At 39.0% G+C, this 19,798-nt stretch overlaps 1 protein-coding gene across 1 annotated transcript in view; it reads left to right on the plus strand.

The window, feature by feature from the left end:
* The window catches only part of CSMD1 (CUB and Sushi multiple domains 1), a 2,474,714-nt gene that overhangs the window by 1,986,808 nt on the left and 468,108 nt on the right, over positions 1-19,798 (plus strand). The window contains exon 28 of the mRNA XM_019520340.1: positions 3,438-3,640. Within this exon, the coding sequence (XP_019375885.1) occupies positions 3,438-3,640 (203 nt within the window). The remainder of the gene's footprint in view (positions 1-3,437; positions 3,641-19,798) is intronic.

A 19,798-nucleotide genomic window follows, 5' to 3' on the forward strand; every position in this document is an offset into this window, starting at 1 on the left:
CTTGTATGTACAGGTAAGCACATAACTAATTGTGCAGGATCAGAGTCTAAGAAAGGGAAAAGCATTCAGCTATAAAATATTGCTTTAAAATTTTTACCTGTATTTGCACTTGATTGGAAAACTTTGCACAAACTATTAAAAAAAAATTTATTGAAGAACTGAATTAATTGACTTGAACAATATCAGCACAGTAGGAATACATTGATGAAAAGAGCTTACTGTACATTAACAGAAATAGAATTAAATGTTACATTAAATAACTTATCTATAATTCTATTTCTGTTAATGTACAGTAAGCTCTTTTCATCAATGAATTCCTACTGTGCTGATATTGTTCAAGTCAATTAATTCAGTTCTTCAATAAATTTTTTTTTAATAGTTTGTGCAAAGTTTTCCAATCAAGTGCAAATACAGGTAAAAATTTTAAAGCAATATTTTATAGCTGAATGCTTTTCCCTTTCTTAGACTCTGATCCTGCACAATTAGTTATGTGCTTACCTGTACATACAAGACAGTGTCATTAACCATGCATATTTCTGTTTCAAAGACTGAAGTCTATTAACTTGCTAAGGAAATGCATATTGTGGAAGATCCCCAAAGTAGTACCTCCTCTCTTATAGTGGAAGGGAGGGAAGAAGAGAGTTCCTCATAAATCTCTATGTAGAGAAGAAGAAGCCTCATAAATCTCTATGCAGTATACACATAGACTGAATTTAACAATTGTGCTTAGATTAAATACAAATTCCTGAGCTCAGTCTGCCACAATGAAATGGAATGTAATGGGATGTAATATATAAGATGTCAGACTAGATGGTCTAGTGGTCACTCCTAGATTTAAACTCATAGAAAGGACTAATACTAGATACAATAAAATACTGTGCAAGTTTAAAAAGAGGGTTTTTTTCAGGGAGTTTATTGCTTTGAGAAACTATTGATATAGTAAAGAGAAAGTAGTAAATAATGTCACTAAGGGTTTTTTTTTTCTGGCCTATAAAGTATGAATTTGTAACCTTTACCAGATTATTAATTACTCTGTAAGTGATAACTAAGACATTATCTCCCAGATTCACAACATTAGACTGGTTCCTTCTCCGAAGAATTTTTTTTAGACCAGCAGGTGCGGACTGTTCCAGAGACATGGAAATTTCTTTCATAATGCTCTTTCTGCCATCCCTTCAGATATTCATGTCTGAACTGGGTAGCTTGGCTGTTTCAGAGTATTCCACTGTTGCCCCAGCACAAGCACAAAGAAACATATTAGGGTCTTATCCAGAGTCATCTGAAATCAATATTTCCAGGTGATTGTTGTTACTGTTGTACTTTTATTTGAATAGTTCAAAGATTGTTAGGCACTCTACAGTCTAGTATGGCACTACAGTCATGTCTGAAGGGGATTATCATTAGATGAAAGTTAACACTTTAAACTGTGCTAGGAAGTGAATAAACACTAAAGCAGTTCCTGGAATCCTGGCATAACATCATCCGATTACCTAGCTGGGGTCATTTGAGCCCAGTTTTCTCTCCTGCCCAGGGCAGGAGTTCAGACTAGAAGATCTGCAAGGTCCCTTCCAACCCTACATCTATGAATCTCTGAATCCTTGTGACTAATAGTATTAATCAGATGAATAACTGCATTCTGTTCCACCTATAGGTTCAGCACTGTCTTCAGTGGTGGAGTCAAGGAAAGGACATTAGCTGTTGTCAAAGTCAAGTTTTTACATAAGAGGCTGCAAATGTCTAGCTAACTGTAATTCAGTTCTGTTGGGGGCCAACCTTTTTGGCAGGCATGCTGCAAATTAGTCTCATCACCCTTCCCAAGTGCCACTCTAATTTCCTTCTTCTGCCCAATGTGCTGCTTTGCTTTGTGCTTCCTGCACTGTGCTCCTTGCCTTATCTGTTCTGCTTCTTGCTTCCTACCCTATCTGTTGCTGTGTTGCCTGTCCCTTCCTTGATTTGGTGAGCCCCAAACAGAGGCTTTCTGTGCCACTTTTAGCATTCATGCCACAAGTTGGCCACTTCTGATCTGCATGGGACCAAATAAACATGGGAACATGATTATTTGATTTTGTAATTGGTGTTTAATACATAAGTTTTAATAATGAATGTCTTTTGTTTTCTGTTATTTACAAGAAAAAGGTGAAAAAGAAAGACTGTAGATAAGGGCCTTGTAAAATGGTAGTTTTGGAGCTCCTGGAGCTCTTAACACTTGGACTGTCTGCACATCCAGAATTGGTTTTAAGCACTCATTATGCAACTCAAAGTTACACCACTCCAGGGCAGCATTATCTCTGAACTGAACTACCCAGCTACTGTTCCATTATGGTGTGGCCACTCCCCACAAATGTGCCGCCCAATTTGAAGTCCTCCAGTGTCCCAGGATCTCTCACACCCCAGCTTGTAGAGCAGGGATAGAAGTGTCTCCTGGCTCACCTGCCCTCTAGCGGCAACTCACAGCTACAGTTCCTAGTCCTACCTCTGCTCGGCAGACTTCTAGTGGTAAGTCACAGTTGTGCAGGTGGGAGACAGAGAAGGTTTCTAAACTAAATGTATGACTGCTCCAAACTCTAAGCCAGCACTAACAATAAGCAACATTTGTGTAGCTCAGCATAAGGTGTAACAGTAACAAGGCTGTAAGCATGCAGACTATGTGGGGAGAAGGAGAAAATGAAAACAAAAAGATTGGCTCTACAAAACCTTGAAGTTGACACATAATCATGAAAGGTGTATGGGTACAAATAGTAAGTATACTCTTATAGCATAGTGATGAGAAGAAAGTGTGGCAGATGAAGGAGCCTGAGGCCTTCATACTAATTGATTCAGTGAAGGACTTTGAAAGAGTTCTTTGCCCCCTTTAAGCGCAGCAAAGCTAGGTAGAAAAGGAGGGGAGGGGAGCAGTGTGGAACAGGACTTTTCTAAAAGCCAGTTTGTGACTTCTGAGTTTTCCTTCTTCAGTAAGGAAGTGAAAAATCATTTGCCTTAGAAAGAATTTAAGGGTGGCATAACCTGGCTCTGAATAAAAAGAAATGCATACAACTTGGACACTTTTAAATAGTGTACTTACGTAAGTTCTACTGCATAAAACAACACATTTACAACATATTTGGTACTATTTCACTTTTTTCTTATATCACTTTGACACATACATATATCAGATCAGTTAAGAATTTTTTTCTATATAGGAACCCACATTCAGGTTTGACAGGATTTGTTGTGATATATATGCTACCACCTAGTGGAAATTGAGATAGTAAGCTGAAAATATTTTATTGTAATTGAGCAGAAATTGATGTAATGTCCAACAAACATAGTTGAACTCTTGGTTCATATCAAAATTCAGAGTTCTTATCTCTTAAAAAAAGAAGACAAAGGTAAATTTCATAAACATGACTATGCTATACAATACAGTGCATGTATCATGTGTTTTTCTTCTTTTGCAGTCTGCATTTTATTGTTTTTGACACTGAGGTTGCTCATGACATCCTGAAGGTGTGGGATGGTCCTGTTGAAAGCAGTATTCTTCTAAAAGAATGGAGTGGTTCTGCCCTTCCAGAAGATATTCATAGCACCTTCAATTCACTGACGTTACAGTTTGACAGTGACTTCTTCATCAGCAAGTCAGGCTTTTCCATCCAGTTCTCAAGTACGTGAATCCTCTTTTCTCACAAGTACAATCAAGCCAGTTATTCTTTTATACAAGAATACACTGTCTTTGTTTTTTTGTTGTTGGTGTTGGGTTTTTTCCTAGTAGCTTTATTGATTTTGTCCAGAGATAATTATATACCCAAATCCAATTTACTTAAGATTTTTGGTGAGTTGTTAGGATCTATAGACCAAACAATGCTAGCAGCATCAAATATTTGACTCATTTTATGTAAGCAATCATTTTGTTTCCTGAGAAATCCAAACCACCATACACTTTTTTCATATATATGCTTTATTTATATATATTTTAAGGGAAGAGTAAACATGTAGCAGGTGTCTAGACAAATAACATTACAATAATCAGCTGGATATTATATCAATACATACACACAATTTGAGAATTACATATTGGGGTCTGAAGCATCTGCACTTGTACATAGAAGAATGATGGGCTAAGCACTCAAACAATGAGTGAACACAGTTGCAACACCAAAAGTCCCAATGTTAATGATGGCTTTGCACATACATCAAAGGAGGGGATACATACATAAGGATATAAAAATTGTCATTTCCTAGGTCAGACCATAGGTCTGTCATTCCCAGTGGCCTGTATCACACAGTGGCAGAGAGCAGAGCCTGAAAGGGAGAGTTAACTGGGTATGACCAGGACTATTTCCTACTGTTCCTCTATCACATTCAGCCTCTACCATTTAAGGTCTAGAAAGTTCTAATTCAGAGACTGTATCCCTAATTCCCATGCTCAAGAGTTATTGATACTCCTTTCCTCCAAGAATTTGTCCAATCCTTTTTTGAGTCTGGCTAAACTATCAGCTTCCTAATGTCTGCTGGCAATGAGGTCCACACTTCAATAACACACTGTGTGGAAAGAAAAAACCCTGCCTTTTGTTAGTTTTAAACTTACTACATACTGATTCATGTTATGACCCCCAGTTCTTGTATTGTGAGACAGAGTAAATAATAAATCCCTATTTGCTTTCTTTTTACCATTTAGCATTTTGTAAACGCTTACCATGTTCCCCCAACCCAAGTGGCTCTTTTCTAAACTGAACAAATCTAGCCTCTTTCATCTCTCCTTGTATGGAAGCCCCTCCATACCACTGATCATCCTTGTTGCTGCTCTCTGTACCTTCTTTAGTTCTTCTATATCCTTTTTGAGGTGTGGGCATACCATGGATTTATTAAGGGGCATGATGATGCTTTCTGTTTTGTTTACAATTCCTTTAATAATCATAGAATCATAGAAAATTATGGTTGGAAGGAACCTCAGGATTCAGGAGGTCATCTAGTCCAACCCCTTGATCAAAGCAGGACCATCGCCAAGTATATCATCCCAGCCAAGGCCTTGTCCAGCCAGGTCTTAAATACCTCCAAGAATGGAGATTTCACAACCTCTCTGGGTAACCTGCTCTGCTCTACTACCCTCCTGATGGGGAAGTTCTTCCTAATATCTAACCACAACTTTCCTTGCTGTAACTTGAGTCCTTTTCTCCTTGTTCTGTCATTTTCCACCACTGAGAACAACTCCATTCTCTTTGAAACCCCCTGTCAGGTACTTGAAGGCTGCTATTAAATCCCCCTTTCAGTCTTCTCTTCTCCAGACTAAATAAGCCCAGTTCCCTCAGCCTCTCTTTGGAAGTCACATGCCCGAGCCTCCTATTTTTGTTGTCTTCTCCTGGACTCACTCCAATTTGTCTACTGTAGTGGGGAGCCCAAAACTGAACACAGTACTCCAGATGTGTTCAGGGAGCTGTCAGCTCTACCTGTGCTGCTGCCACTTCTCCCTCCTCCTCCCCCAACCGGCCCCCACCACTCTGCTTCTCCCTCCTCCCCAGGCTGCAGTATGATTGCAGTTACCAGATGGTAGGGAGCTGCACTGGGGTTGGGCTTGGAAGTGTGGGCAGGGTGTGAATGGGAAGAAGCAAGAGCAGGGTGGAAGTAACTTCCAGCTCCCCAGTTCTAGTGTAGCTCTCTTCCAGGAATTGGGAACCAGTGGGAACCAGTTGTGGTAATTAGAGTGGAATTCATTGCCACCAGATGTTGTGGAAGCTGACAGTTTATCCAGTTTCAAAAAGGGATTGAACAAATTTTTGGAGGAAAGGTGCATCAATAGCTATTTAGCATGGGAGTTAGGGGTACAGCCTCTGAATCAGAATTTAGACCTTAAATGCTAGAGGTTGCAAAGTGAGAGAGGAACAGTGAAAAAAGCCCTGGCCATACCCAGTTCATTCTCTCTTTCAGCAATGACTGTATGTCACTGTGTCACTGTATGACACAGGATACTGGGTAAAATGAGTAAAAGGCAGTTCCTATGTAGTTATAGCACAGACACAGCTTCCAGCTCCGTGGCTCTGGTTAGAGTGCAGGAAAAGCCCTGCCACTGATGTGCTGCTGAAGCAATTCAGCCCATGTCAGGTAAGAGCTGAGCTATTCTTGCCCACAGCCTGAAAATGGTCACCAGTCCCTGGTATACTATATTAAGATATCTGTGGGAGTATTCTTTTTTAGCTTAGCAATAAATGAAAAAATAAGGTTTCACCTATGCCCCTTTCTGCAAAAGTAGCAGTTGACCTTCAGTCATTTTTAAGAAGACAGGTTAAACTTTTAGGATTCAAGAAATGATTTCTGTGGCTTAGTGTAATTTTCTGTTGGATCAATTTGGTGATCATGCTGGCAACTGAAGTGTGTGCCTCACTGGAATTAATTGGAGTTAGTGGGAGAGAACTGGAAGTTTCAGCCAAAGTCAAGAATAAATTACTTGTAAAGCTCTTGGTTTACGTAAGTGGCAAGTGCAAAGGATGAGAAAGTATGATTTAATATATGTTAGCATAACGTAATGTATTCAATTCATTCTTCCTTGCACCCCAGATTCAAAGTTAGTCTTTTTGTGCTCAGTCCTGCAGTGTCCTGAGCATTGTGGCCCTGTTGCTTCAGCAAAACATGTTAGTCTCTGCTGAATTTTAGGCATGTGAATAGCTTTACTGCCTTCACAGTTCAGTTTTTGCTGAAGTGTTCTGCTGGACCAAAGCAATGTGATGCAACATATTGGAGGATGTAACCCCTTAAATTGTTTTTCTGAAATTCAATCAATAAATGTATTCAAAGTTCCTTTCTCCCCTTTAGAAATCAGAGAGATGAATGGTTTCTTACAGGTATCAGGAAGATAATGTCTGGAAGGTTGTTTTGCATTATCCAAGAATTTTCAAATAACATAGTAGGCAGTATTATACACAGCCTATCACCTGGGTGTGCTTTGCTCTTCATTATGTTTGTAGGCAGAGATGCTTTAAATAAAAGTTGTGTAAATGGCTGAAGCACATAAGACATTTGGACCCTATTAAAGGTCCTTTGTCTTGCCAGCTCAGCACAGCATGTAGAACATGAGGACATGAACTGACTAGTGCGATTATGTTAATTGTAATCAGCCTAACACTTTTCATTAAAACTTAATTACCATTTAATCATGCATAAAAGGACAGAAAATGGAGTTCAGCATACAAAACTGACCCTTACTCTGGGGGTTAAATACATTTAAACTAGCTATTACAAACCTGGATTGTCAACTAAACCTTTCCAACCAAGGCATACAATGTAGCTAGGGGAAATGGCAATATAATGTTGTGTAAGTAGGTATTTTTAGGCACTCCAGACTCTGAGGGTATCAGATTCTTATGAGCTCTTTTGTAATAAGGCATAAAAGCCTTTGGTTTGACTGACCGTCACTAAAACAAATACAAGGAATAATATTAATAATAAAAAATTACATAGTATTCCTGAATAACGAAAGTAACATTACTTGCAAATTTGAATTTATTTTCCTAATGGTTTTAATATTCCTTATCAAATGGTCTAACTCTTTTTGTTTGTTTAAATTGAATTCTCATGTAATAATACTTAAAGGCCTGCACAAGCATCTTAAACTAAACTATACATCCTTGTGTTCTTTGGCTGGCTTAGCAAATGTTGATCTTCAAGAGAAGAATTGAAATGAGGGCCTACTCCCACAAGAGTTTTAATGAAAATCTATCTGTACATTGTTTGAGGTGTCTGGCTCTTAAAGCCTACCCCATCTGTGACATTCTCATGTGTTTTCCTTGGGCTCTGTGGCTTTGGGGGCTATTCCACTCTCATTTGCCACAAGCCTCCTTTCAATTATAATACTTAATTAACCATGTTTGTGTCTCAGCCTAAATCAATATCTGCAATATATCTGTTTTGTTTCTGAAATGCAATCATATGGCCCATTCTACCAAACCAGAAAACAGGGTGATTTTGTCTCTTTATGTCTTTCTTTTACTGGAAGTAGCTGCAGATTAAATAAGCTAGCTGGTATGGTGTTTTGACCTTTGAACTGGTATACACAGAAAATACTGAAATATTTAGTGTTCAAGACAAGAGTCAAGTGGTAATTGATGACAGGGGGTGCATACAAGCCTTACATTTAGCTGAGTTTAGGGTAACTTAAATGGCTGGATTTGCAAATGTTCTCAGGGCCTTGGGTTGCTCTAAAAATGGTACACCCAATCTAAAATTAGATTGGCATGTGTTAACTGCAAATAAAATTGGTTAACCTAACCCAATGAACACTTGTATATATCCCTAGCACAGCCTGGGAAAGCGCAGCCACTCAGCATAACCCCATGGCTGTGCTGTTTTTATCCCACTCCATCCCTGACCAGGCTATTCTACTGTTCTCAACTGGGTCAAAATCCTTGTCTGGAGAGATTTCCACTAGTGTGAGCATGCATGTTCCGCTTGCGTGAGCAGTTCTGATGTTGACCAAGACCTAAGCACAGAACTTGGCTCTTAATGCTATCCCTGGCTCATCCATATGTGCCCATGTACAATCTCTCAGATACTTTATTTTTAGACACTTGTCCACCTGGTTGGATAGAGCCATGAAGCCTTCAGACATAATAAGATTTGTAAACAGCAAAGAGACATTAACATTAGTCATTAGAAAAAGTGATTTCTTAGTTCCCAGCCCAGGGCAAGATTCCAAAGGCTTTAGGTACCTGTGTGACAAGTACACACTTGTACACAGTCCTTGAGAAGCAAGGACTATAAAAGGACTACAACAAGTGTTATTATTAAGTGTGATGCTTACCTTGCATAGAAACTTCTGTGACTTTGCACATATATTCCAGATATTTTGGGAACATTACCAGTAAAAATGAAACTGCCTGTTGGAGAGAGGTTAATGTGTTCTTCCAGGAAATGACAATTAGAGACTCTTTGTTAAAATATGTAGTGTAATTGAAGAAATTAGCAACTACAAGAAATTATTTTTAAATATGTTGCCAGAACAACTGACAGAGCACTGAGTCTAGAAAATGAAAAGCAGAGGTCTTAACACAATCTATAGAAATATGTTCTTTTAGGAAAGTGTTTCTGACTTTCCAACATACTTCAGTGGGGTGTGGCCTCTGAACAACAATTATAAATGGCACAGAAACAATGGCTGTACTTAGTAAAGGTTTCTGGCCAAATTCTTATCTTTGCAGCCTAATTCATCAATAGCAATACTCAAAATGTAATAAAAAAGCAGATTTAACCATTAATTTAGTCACTGCCACAGTTGCTGTGACCTTTCTAAAACTTCCCTTCCTTTATTTATCAAGGCATAAAGCATCACTAGTTGTGCATAGAACATGTTTGTTACACTGAAGAGCCACAGGACATGTCATCTGTCTCTGCATCTGGTTCTTAGGATTCTTCCTACTGACTGCTTCACTGACCATGGAAATACTTATGGTGACTGAGGGCCCTGCTACATGTTACATATATTATGCATTAACTGGTTAATTGTGGAATAGATTTAGATCAGCCACACATGCAAAGTAATTATCACACAATTAACTAGTTAATGGCACAATACATTTAGATCAGCCCAATATACAATGTGATTACTATGCCACAAAATATTCATCCATCTATAAAAAAGTGCCAGCCAGGTTCAAAGTTAGTTTTTGAAAATATGTAGCAACTTTATGGTTGGTTTCTATTCAGCAATAATTTGAATATGTGGCAGGGCCCTACATTGTGTGTCTTTGCTGAACTCCTAGCATATTGTTGTTTTGGAAAGTCAGATTGGCTGTGAGTGCTGTATAACAGTTATATTTCCACTTCTATATTTAAGTCATATCACCATTTTCATTACAAAACCTTCATTTCCAAGATTAATGATATGATTGTAGAAGCCTGATCCATGATGAAATTGCCAAGCAAGAAATCTTAGAACAAAAGTACATTAAAAAAACCAAATAAATTTATGGGGAAAAATATTGCTGATTGATTAGGTTGTGAGCTTGCAGAAAATAAGAGTATGAGAGCAGAAAGAAGTCATATACCTTAAAGAGGGCCATTAATTCCATTGTTGGGCCCAGGTGTCTAAAAGTTAGGTATGTTTGACTGCAAAAATAGAGCTAAAGACCCCTAAGTAACCCTGTCAGTAAGCTTAGAAGAACAGCATATAATTTCATCTTGAATGTATTTATATGTGATTTAGGAAAAATATCTTGAATGTTCTTACTTTTCTTAATTATTAGATATTGTGAAGAAAATTGATTATATGACTACTAACAATTTTTTGGTTGTCAGTCTACTGAATTTATTTTTTCATGTGTAGTACTACGTGTAAAGCCAGTACTGCTTTCTTACCTTTCTTACTGTTGTGGAATTTCTTTTAAAGGACTTTTGATGAAATCATTACAAATATTTTGTGCATTTCTTTGGTCTTGAAAACATCAAATTCTTTCCTAAAACTTTTTATTGTAAGCAATTTCCCTTTTAAATTTGAATGCAAGACAAGAATTTTAGCTGCTTTGTTTGTGCAATAAATTGCTAAAAAGCCTCTGGTATTGCTCATGGAGCCTGAAGACTTGGGATATATTTTTTTGTAATTCTGAAAGTAGAGAGAAGGAAGTATTTGTGATAAAAGGTACTACATCGCATGAACATAGTGAAAACATGATATTGATAAAAGTCAGAACTTTATTTTTGAAGCCATAGGACATGTCCAGTTGAGCCTGCACATGCCTCTTGCCGCATCTCATAGCAGTTTGAGACGTGGTAAGAGGCAACCTGGGAACAAAAAAAAAATGTTCCCTGTGCTGCATATTTGCAGCACGGTCTCCAAATTAACATCCAGGTATCAACTTCTCTCCCCCCTGCCAAAAAAAACAAAACAAAACCCAACAACAAAAACAGAAAAAAGACAGGGCAGGGCACGATCCAGGACCGTGCCTGGAGGCTCCACAGAGACACTCTGGTAGCCAGCCAGAGCATCTCTATGCCTACCCCTTGCACTGATGCTGCAGCGTGCTGCCTGCCCATGTAGGACAATCAGTGATGCAGGCTTTACTGACCTGGACCTGGGCTCTGTTTCAGGGTTGAGGAAGTCTGGAGTGGGTTGGGGGCTGTGAGGGTGCGGGGGACCATGGGAGTGACAGCTTGGAAGGGGTGGGTCCCCCAGCCACCCCGTGCTGGTTCCACATGACCCTCCTCACAGCCCCAGCCCCCCTGCATGGGCCACAGCTCAACAGCAGCGGCCATCAGGATGCTCAGGGCCTCCTGGCACAGCCTCAGTGCAGCTCGCCCCTGGGCACCTGGCACTGCCTGTGCCACACTGTGCAGGCCCACAGCGTGGTGTGGTGTGGTGCACTTTTGGGTTGCTCTGGGCTGCTTGGGCTGAGACCTAGGGCCCCGCACCACTTACGGGGACTGCCTGTCTCACTGGGCTGGGTCCTGCATGCACAGGCCCCATATTCTATAAGGCCAGGTCACTTTTGACCCAGCTCAACACAACAGGCAGTCCACATGAGTGACATGGGACCCCAGGTGACAACTCAGATAGCCCGGAGTTGCCTGAAAGCACATTGAGCCATGCTGAGCTGAGCCAGACTGGGCCCGTGCAATGTGGCACAAGCAGGGCCAGGTGCTAGGCAGCTGGGGCTGAGCTGCACTGCCCCATGCTCCCTAGCAGTGGGTGTGGGGATTGTGCCAGGAGGCCCCGAGTGCCCCAATGGCTGTTGTGGGGCATGTGGGGGAGGGCATGTGGACCATGCGGGGAGGCTGTGGCCCTGCAGGGGTGGGGAGGCAGTCTGTGTGCTGTGTGGGGGGGGCTGTGCCCTGTGGGGGAGCAGGCAACCCACCCCTCCTGAGCAGCCCTCCCACACAGTCCCCCGACACCTACAGTCCCTCACAATCCCCACACACCTACTGCACTCCCCATGCCTCCCCATATCCCTCTACACCCACCCACATACATCACCCACACCCCTTCCCACCCCCTCCTACAAATCCCACATCCCCCCAATCATGCACCCATCATGCCCAGCTGCCAGACAGGATGAGACCTGCTGGCAGGAGCTGTGGCTTCAGGGGCAGTTGTCCCTACATCCTAGTTAGTGAAGGGGTCAGGTAGAGCTCTAACTGTTCTTTGATAACAAAACTAAAAGCAAACAGCAAAACATATAGATATTTAGTATTTATTTTATTATGATGATAGAGATGCTGGTAGGCTTCCAAATTGCCTTAACATTGTAAATATATCAATAAAATATTGCCCAACTAATTCCTCTCTCTCTCTCTCTCTCATGGTTTTTTGTGTTAATTGTGGAAGAACATGGATTTGGGGGTATTTTAAAGAGTGAATTTGGAATTTGTTTATCAGAGATTTTGCAGTTTTCAAATAGGGAACACCAGGATTCCTGCAAGTGAGGCAAGTGCCAGGACCCAAGCAGAAGAGCCTGTTCAGGGCTGGTACCCAGAACCCGGCTGGAGGTGGCTTACCTTGTGGCCCTAAGGGCCAGGAGGATGTGCTTTGACAGTTCAAAGCAGCCACCACATGGAAAACATCATCTTCTGGGCAATAGCTGCCCAAATGGCAGGGTGGCAGCACACATGGCAGTAGTGTCACACAAAGGCCAACTGTGCAACCACAGTCCATTGGCACCTGGCCCAGAAGTGCAGATGCCTCTTCTGTGGCCATGCAGTCCCCATCTCAGCCTCACAGGTGGCAGTAGGTTATAGCCAGGCATCAGCCCCCACTGCCAGACTGTGGGTGCAGGGAACTCTCAGTTAGGGTTGCTTCAGCAGTCCAGCTGGCACAAGGGGCTAGTGTCTCCAGATACCAATTGGCAGGGCCCAAGAAACTCTTGAGCTACTTGCCAGGGTACATTTTTATACTGCTAGGGCCAGTACACGTGCTGGCCCCAGGCTCTAGGTCCCCCTGGCTGCAGATCCGGGAGGAGCTGGGCAGGTTATTTTGCCCCAAGTAGCACAACTTGCCCCACACCAAGGTGCATGTCCTGGCTTGTACACTGAGGCAAAAATTCCTGGCTCCAATTTATGCCACTCCTATTTGTGCTGCTGCAAGCACACATGCCTGCATGTGTGGACACGCACATAATGATTATTTGTGGGCTAAACAAACCAATAAAACAGCTGTCTCCTTCAGAAGTCAAATTAGACACAGTATAAAGGTCAATGCATGGACTTAAATATGAAAAGAGGCCTGAGATGAGGGATAATTGTTAGGAAAATTGGCAATATTTAATGTCTACGTTAGCTTACCTCTATATAAAATATGTATGTAATCATGAATAATATGTCAGACATCAGCAAATAAAGTATTAGTAGATTCATAACTTTCATCCAGTTGCAGAAACTCTTGGTAAAACAACTTAAGAGAGAAGCTGAAAAGTTGACAGGCTGTCTAAATGCTAGCTTTACTAGATGACACATCCCAGCTTAAAGCTCTGGTGTTTTGATTAATTAGGATACAACATATTTGTGAATGTTATTGTTACCTTCCAGATACAGATTATAGCTTCATAGGATATAAGAACAAAAAACATAAAGAATATATTGATGCTTCTTGAATGTTTATAGTTGTTTAAAACTTAGAATTTTGTACTTGGTAACATATATTAACTTTGAAATAATTTTTAATAGACATCAGTTCTTGGTAATTGGTCTATCTTTGACGTTGTCAAAAGTAGATGAGTAAACATTGTGGATTGAAATATTACATTTAGCAGAATACTTGGAGGGAATGAAGAAATTATTCAAAGCCTTCTTGAAAGAGGAAGACAAGTAATGATGTACTGTAGCTGTCTGTGTTTATATTTATACTTTTGTCAGCAAATTCATGAATTTAACTGTTCTTTAGTAGACATACTTTAAAGTCATCCACACATTCAGAGATGTTTCTTGTCTATCAAGTAGGAAACTACTTTGCTAGGGTCATGACCATGCAGCTGCTTTCCCTCCCCAGTGGCTAAGTATGCATTCAGTAAACTGCACTAATACGGCCTAACTGTCAGGTAAATTTTCAATGCAGTGCTTGGGGAGTTATGTGCTCAGCCCTGGATAGCTATGACAGGAGTTGTAACTTGGACTGTTGGATTGCTGCTTCTATATCCCTTTTAAATAAGCTTGTCAGTTCTGCCAGAAAAAAATACAAACCTTAAGGTATGTGTGTTTGATGCAAGGATGACAGAAATTGACCAGATAATAATAAAACTAAATTCATATGTACAAAGGCATTTGATCAATTTGTCATCTACCTTCATGAATGCAGACATGTCATTTCTTGGGTCATTTTTTCATCATCAGAATATACACATGACATACATTTCTTTCATTGTTTATCATACTTAGTCACAGACCACATGCACCTTTCCACAGAATATCAGCCCTCCACAACTGGGATGCATGCCTTAGTAGGAAAGGCTCATTTTCTTCACAGGAACACAACCATGAAGATGCTGTGTTGCACAATGGCTTCTGTCTATCTATTTCAGCAAGCAAGTATGAAGGGTAGAGTCCACTGTTAACCCTTTCACAACTGATATCAGCATGCTGGTTGAGAGAAAAGCTGGATGCCATTATGCAACAGACTCGCCGTGAAGGGAAAAAAAAGCGTGGGCCATAACTCTGGGGGGCAAAAACAAACACAAAACCAAACAAAAAACATTTAAGTCTGTCTTCCAGAAACAAGGTACATATCTTAATTAGAGTTGTGTGTTATGATACAAAACACAATGTATTACCAGTATCTTTCTACACAGATCCCATCACAGTGAGAGTGGAACAAATTTTTGTTTGTGAGTGATCAATTTGGGCAATAATTTGCTTCAGGGCAAGGAAAATAGTGGGCTTAATTTGAATACTTTTGTGGAGAGGAAGCTCAAAAATCAGAATCTCTCATTTTAACATTTTCCTTTTCTTCCTTTTCTTCAGTTTTTCATCTAACAATACTTCTGTTTCAAAAAATGCCATATTTAATTTTTAACAAGGAATGAGAGAAAAGGTTGAACAAATCCAATACCTAAATGTCTTGTTTCAGGTTAAAAATATTTTAGTCACATCCAAGCATCATCATCACCACTAATAATTTTGATCGTTGTTGTGGTTGTTATGCTATGAGACCAACATCTCATGAGGTGTTTTAAGGGTTCAGCTCACAAACTAAACATCAGTTATTATACACAACTGCTATTAGACTTGCTTCAGGTGAAATATGGAATGTCCTTTTTCTTATTTGCCTATGCCAGAAAGCTTGGGTTCATGTTAACTGAAATTAACACCTTGTTAATTAAATGTAAATGTTTGCTGGTATTGGCACAAACAACAAGCTCAAAATATAAAGGCTTTATGTGACAGAGAAGGTATTATTATTTTTAGAATGTTTTAATTGGGAGCTTTACGTATGTTTTTGTTTTTAAAAGGTTCCCCCCCCTTCATCTTTAAGATGTTTTTCTTGTTGAAAGTGATTGACATGACACTACCTCACATCCTGTAAGAAAGCTAAGAAAATACAGTCAATATGTAACTACTATAAGATGTTGGAAAACTACTCCAACAATTATAAGTGGTTCACTCTCAAGCTGGAAGGCTGTATCAAGTGGGATTGTACAGTAATCAGTCCAGGCCCAATACTATTGAATATCGTGATATTGATGGTAAAATATAGACTATATTTGCAGATGATTCTAAAATTGGAGGTTTGTAATCACTTTGGAGAACAAAATTAAGACACAAAATTATCTTGACAAATTGGAGAACAGATCTGTAATGAACAGGATTAATTTAAATCAAAATAAGTATGAAGTACTGCGCTAGGTTGAACTATCAACTTCATTAAAAAAATGGAGAACCAGTGGCTATGTGGAATGTGGGATTATGGTGGGTCACAAACTACGTGAGTTGACAATGTTATATTGTTGTAAAAGAAGCAAATAGCATATTGGAATATGTGTTATGAAAGAACTCAGGACTGAAAAGGCCTTAGAATAGAGACCTATAGTACTGTGTATAGATTTGGGCATCATGCTTCAAAAAACATTTGAACCAAGTGAAGATAGTCCAGAGGAGAGCCAGTAAAGTACTGGCTGAGGTCTAGAAAAGATGATGTATAAAGAAAAATTGAAAGAATTTTTTTGGTATAGTTTAGAAAAGAGAAAATTAAGCAAGGACATGATAAGTGTCTTCACATATAGGAAGGTTATGAAAAGAGAAAGATTATACACTATTCTCTATGTCAGCTGGCACTGGGAAAAGTAATGATGCAAAAAAGAGTGTTTCAATAAAATAACACCTAACTATAAGGATAATTGTCCTGGAATGGATTGTCTAGAGAATTAGTTGCAATTGCATTGCTGGAGTAGGTTAAACAAATGTTTGCCAAAAATAAGTAATATTGATCCTGGCTTGGTACAAACAAATGATTTTGATGACCTCTCAAGGCCATCCTAGTCCTATTTTTTATGATTCTATTAATTGATTTTGAAGATACACACATGAAAGAAAACATTCAAATTAGCAGAAAAGCACCAAAACCTAGTCAATTTAAAAACAAAGATTGCTGCTTAATTGTAAATTGACTTTTTTTCCCAAACATAAATGGTACCACTTTCAATGTTTCTCAGGTCTATCAGTATGTTCAGTCTTACTATTCATAGTAGTAGTAGTAAATTTTTGTTCCTTAGTTGACCATCAGAAGTACATTACTGTGGATTTTTTCCTGAAGATTTTGCAGAAGAATAACATTGCTAGCCCAACCTCTGAATTTATTGTAAAAATAGAGGGGGGTTACAGTCAAACATGTTCAAATATAGATTTAATTTTCCTATGCTGTGAAGTATTTTTACAATATGCTAGATACTTTATAGTGCTATAAAAATGAGGTCTATTTCTCAAGAAAGCTCCAATTCTTCTCAATTAATCTTCCAAAATTTCCAGCAGCTGCAACAATGGCCCAGCAACTGGCTTCCTGAATAGACATAAGTTACAGCTAGAATAAAGGAAATAACTGGCCGGATTTTAAAACAATAATAGGAAGCAACGTCTTAGTTATTCTGAACCAAAACTATTGCATCCTTTCCACATCCAGCTTCACTTCATGTCAAACCTTCTGTCACCATGCAATTTCCCTACTCTATATTGCAGCTATAAACAAAATCCAATATATATTACTATTAATTCTTTCTCTACTATATTTCCCCAAGTAGAAAATATAACTCTTCACCTGCATAGGTGCCAAATGTCAATTTTACTAATAATTTCAATTAACACTTTCTTAAAGTACAAGACCAGTATAAATAAATTACTAGGGTCAGAAGCATTTACTCTAGAAACCACATTGTTTTCTTACATGCAAATAAATATCCTGATTTTAATTTTAGATGTATGGTCTCATATTTTATGGATCTTTTAAAAAGCAGGAAGCACACTTGATTAATTAGCATGCTCAATTAATTAGCACTCTCCAGCATCTTCAGTGTCATCTGTACTCAGGGTCTCCGCACTTTAAAATGGCGGTAGAGGCCCTTTAACTAAAGCTTATCAAACACTATTTTGAAGTGTGGGATTCTGAATACATGAGATGCTGTGGGTGCTTTAATTAGAGCCACTCAAGAGTCACTCTAATTAAAGTACCCCTGCCCCCCAGAGCATGTATAAAGGTGCCCAAAGTGATAAAAATGGTTGCTTCCTTTTTAATCCATATTAATATGGATTGTAGAATCACCCCAAATACCTGTCAGAATTGGGGTCTCATTTAGAGTGTGTCGCAACTGTGATAGTCCAAGAATTATGAAAGGGGAAATGGTTTCTTGGTGAGATTTATTTTATTTGACTAACTGAATAGCTGGGATAAAGTTAGACAAGCTTTTGAAAGGAAGCCATTCTTTTTCAGGTTTCAGTCATGCCTGAAGAAGAATCTTGCATTCAAAGGCTTGTTCAACTCTATCCCTATCTATCAGTGGATCCAGTAAGAGAGATCACACTAAGAAGTCCTGGTCTGATTTTACTAATTGCTGTTCAAAAAATGCAGAAAGACAGAGACACCCTCGCCCCCTCAAAATACAATATCTAAATTTTAGAGAATGAGTGAGTAAAGCAATAAAATGAAGAGCATAACATGGGGTAGCCATGTAAGCAATGAGTCTCAAATAATCTGAAAGTATTCTTTAATACATGTTACTTGCTGTCTATGACTGTTTCATCTTCCCATTATTTGTGTCATTATGTCTTATAGGCATAGGTGAATTTTGAGATCTGAAAGGTGAGAGAGTTGGAGTTATTTATGAATCAGCTAAGTAAAAGGTATTTCATATGGTAGGACAAGAATGGAAGAAACTGCAGGTAGATGTCTTTAAAAGAGAAAAGGAAAATAAATATTCAAGGCTAGCATTTCTGGAGAAGTAAAGGCTGATATAATGTGAGCTTAGTTGGCATGTATGATGAAGAGTTATATGGGGCCTTTAGAATAATAAGAAGAACCTTAAACTTTCGAACAAAGAAAAGGATGGATTTATTCACAGGCACATCTTTGTCAGGAGTGATGGTGGTTGTGATTTTACCATTGTGCTTATTGAATTATATTTTTGTTGGGCTTTGCATTTTTCTTTGAAATGTGTTGTACAGAAGAGTGTCAGACAATAGAAAGTTGCAGGCATGGTTCTGTCACTACACTGTGAACCTATTTCTCCATCTGTGTTCTTCTTACTGTGGGGGGAAATTTATGGACATAGAGCACATCAAAGTGTAGGACCAGTTTTATTACTCGCTCTGAGAACATAACAGAGAAACATCTAAACATATTCAGGGGATGATCCTAATCCTCTGGGAATGCAAAGCCTAATGGGATTTATATACTCACAGCGGACATATCTATGCGAGATGTTTAATGCCCATTGAACTAATTTGACTGCACATTAGCATGGCTGGCAAAAACCATGCTAATGCATTAATGTGCAGTAGGTTAGTCCAATGGGCATTAAGCATCACAAAAAAAAGAGTTAATCTGTGCTAATGTGCAGTAGCACCGATGGTGGCACATTAAGTTAGTACCTGTTGTTACAGGTACTAAACTTAATGCACCATAATGATTGGTGCATTAATGAGCATGTAAATGTACTCAGGGAGTAGGGAATTGCTCCTACAGTTTAGTCAGACAACTTAGAGCTGGTCACAAAATGAATTTTGGTTTTCTACTAGATGAAATAGAATTCTTATCATAGTCTGTCTAAGGGGGGCAGTTTTATTTTTATTTTTTTTAATGGTACTGTTGCATTGAATTCAATAATAATCTTTGGTGTGTGCATGGGTAATATGAAACTGGAGCCCAATTCTGCTACTTGTACTTATCATCTTAAACCCTTTACTCTGTAAGCATTTAAAGAGTAAAGATTGCAAGGGAAGAAGGGCCATTATCCTCTGACCACCTGCATGATGGATAAAAACTCACAAAACTCGCATCTAAATCCTGCATCAACCTTACAACTTATGCTTCAGCTGCTTCATCAACCTTATAACTGCATCAACCTTATAATTCTGCATCAACCTTATAACTTATGCTTCAGGTTATCTATATATACACATACACATATGTACATATATACACATGTATATGTGTGTGTGTATATGTGTGTGTGTGTATATGTGTATGTATGTGTATGTATACAAATATATATGTGTATGTATGTGTATGTATGCATGTGTGTGTGTGTATATATATATATATATATATATATATGTATGTGTGTGTGTGTATATGTGTGTCTGTGTGTGTGTATATTTAAGGTATCCAGAGTGTAGCTGTATTGGTCTGGAGGCAAAAGTAATCACA

This window comes from Gavialis gangeticus, unplaced genomic scaffold, assembly GCF_001723915.1.
Source record: "Gavialis gangeticus isolate Ggan-Ray unplaced genomic scaffold, GavGan_comp1, whole genome shotgun sequence".
NCBI lineage: Eukaryota > Metazoa > Chordata > Crocodylia > Gavialidae > Gavialis > Gavialis gangeticus.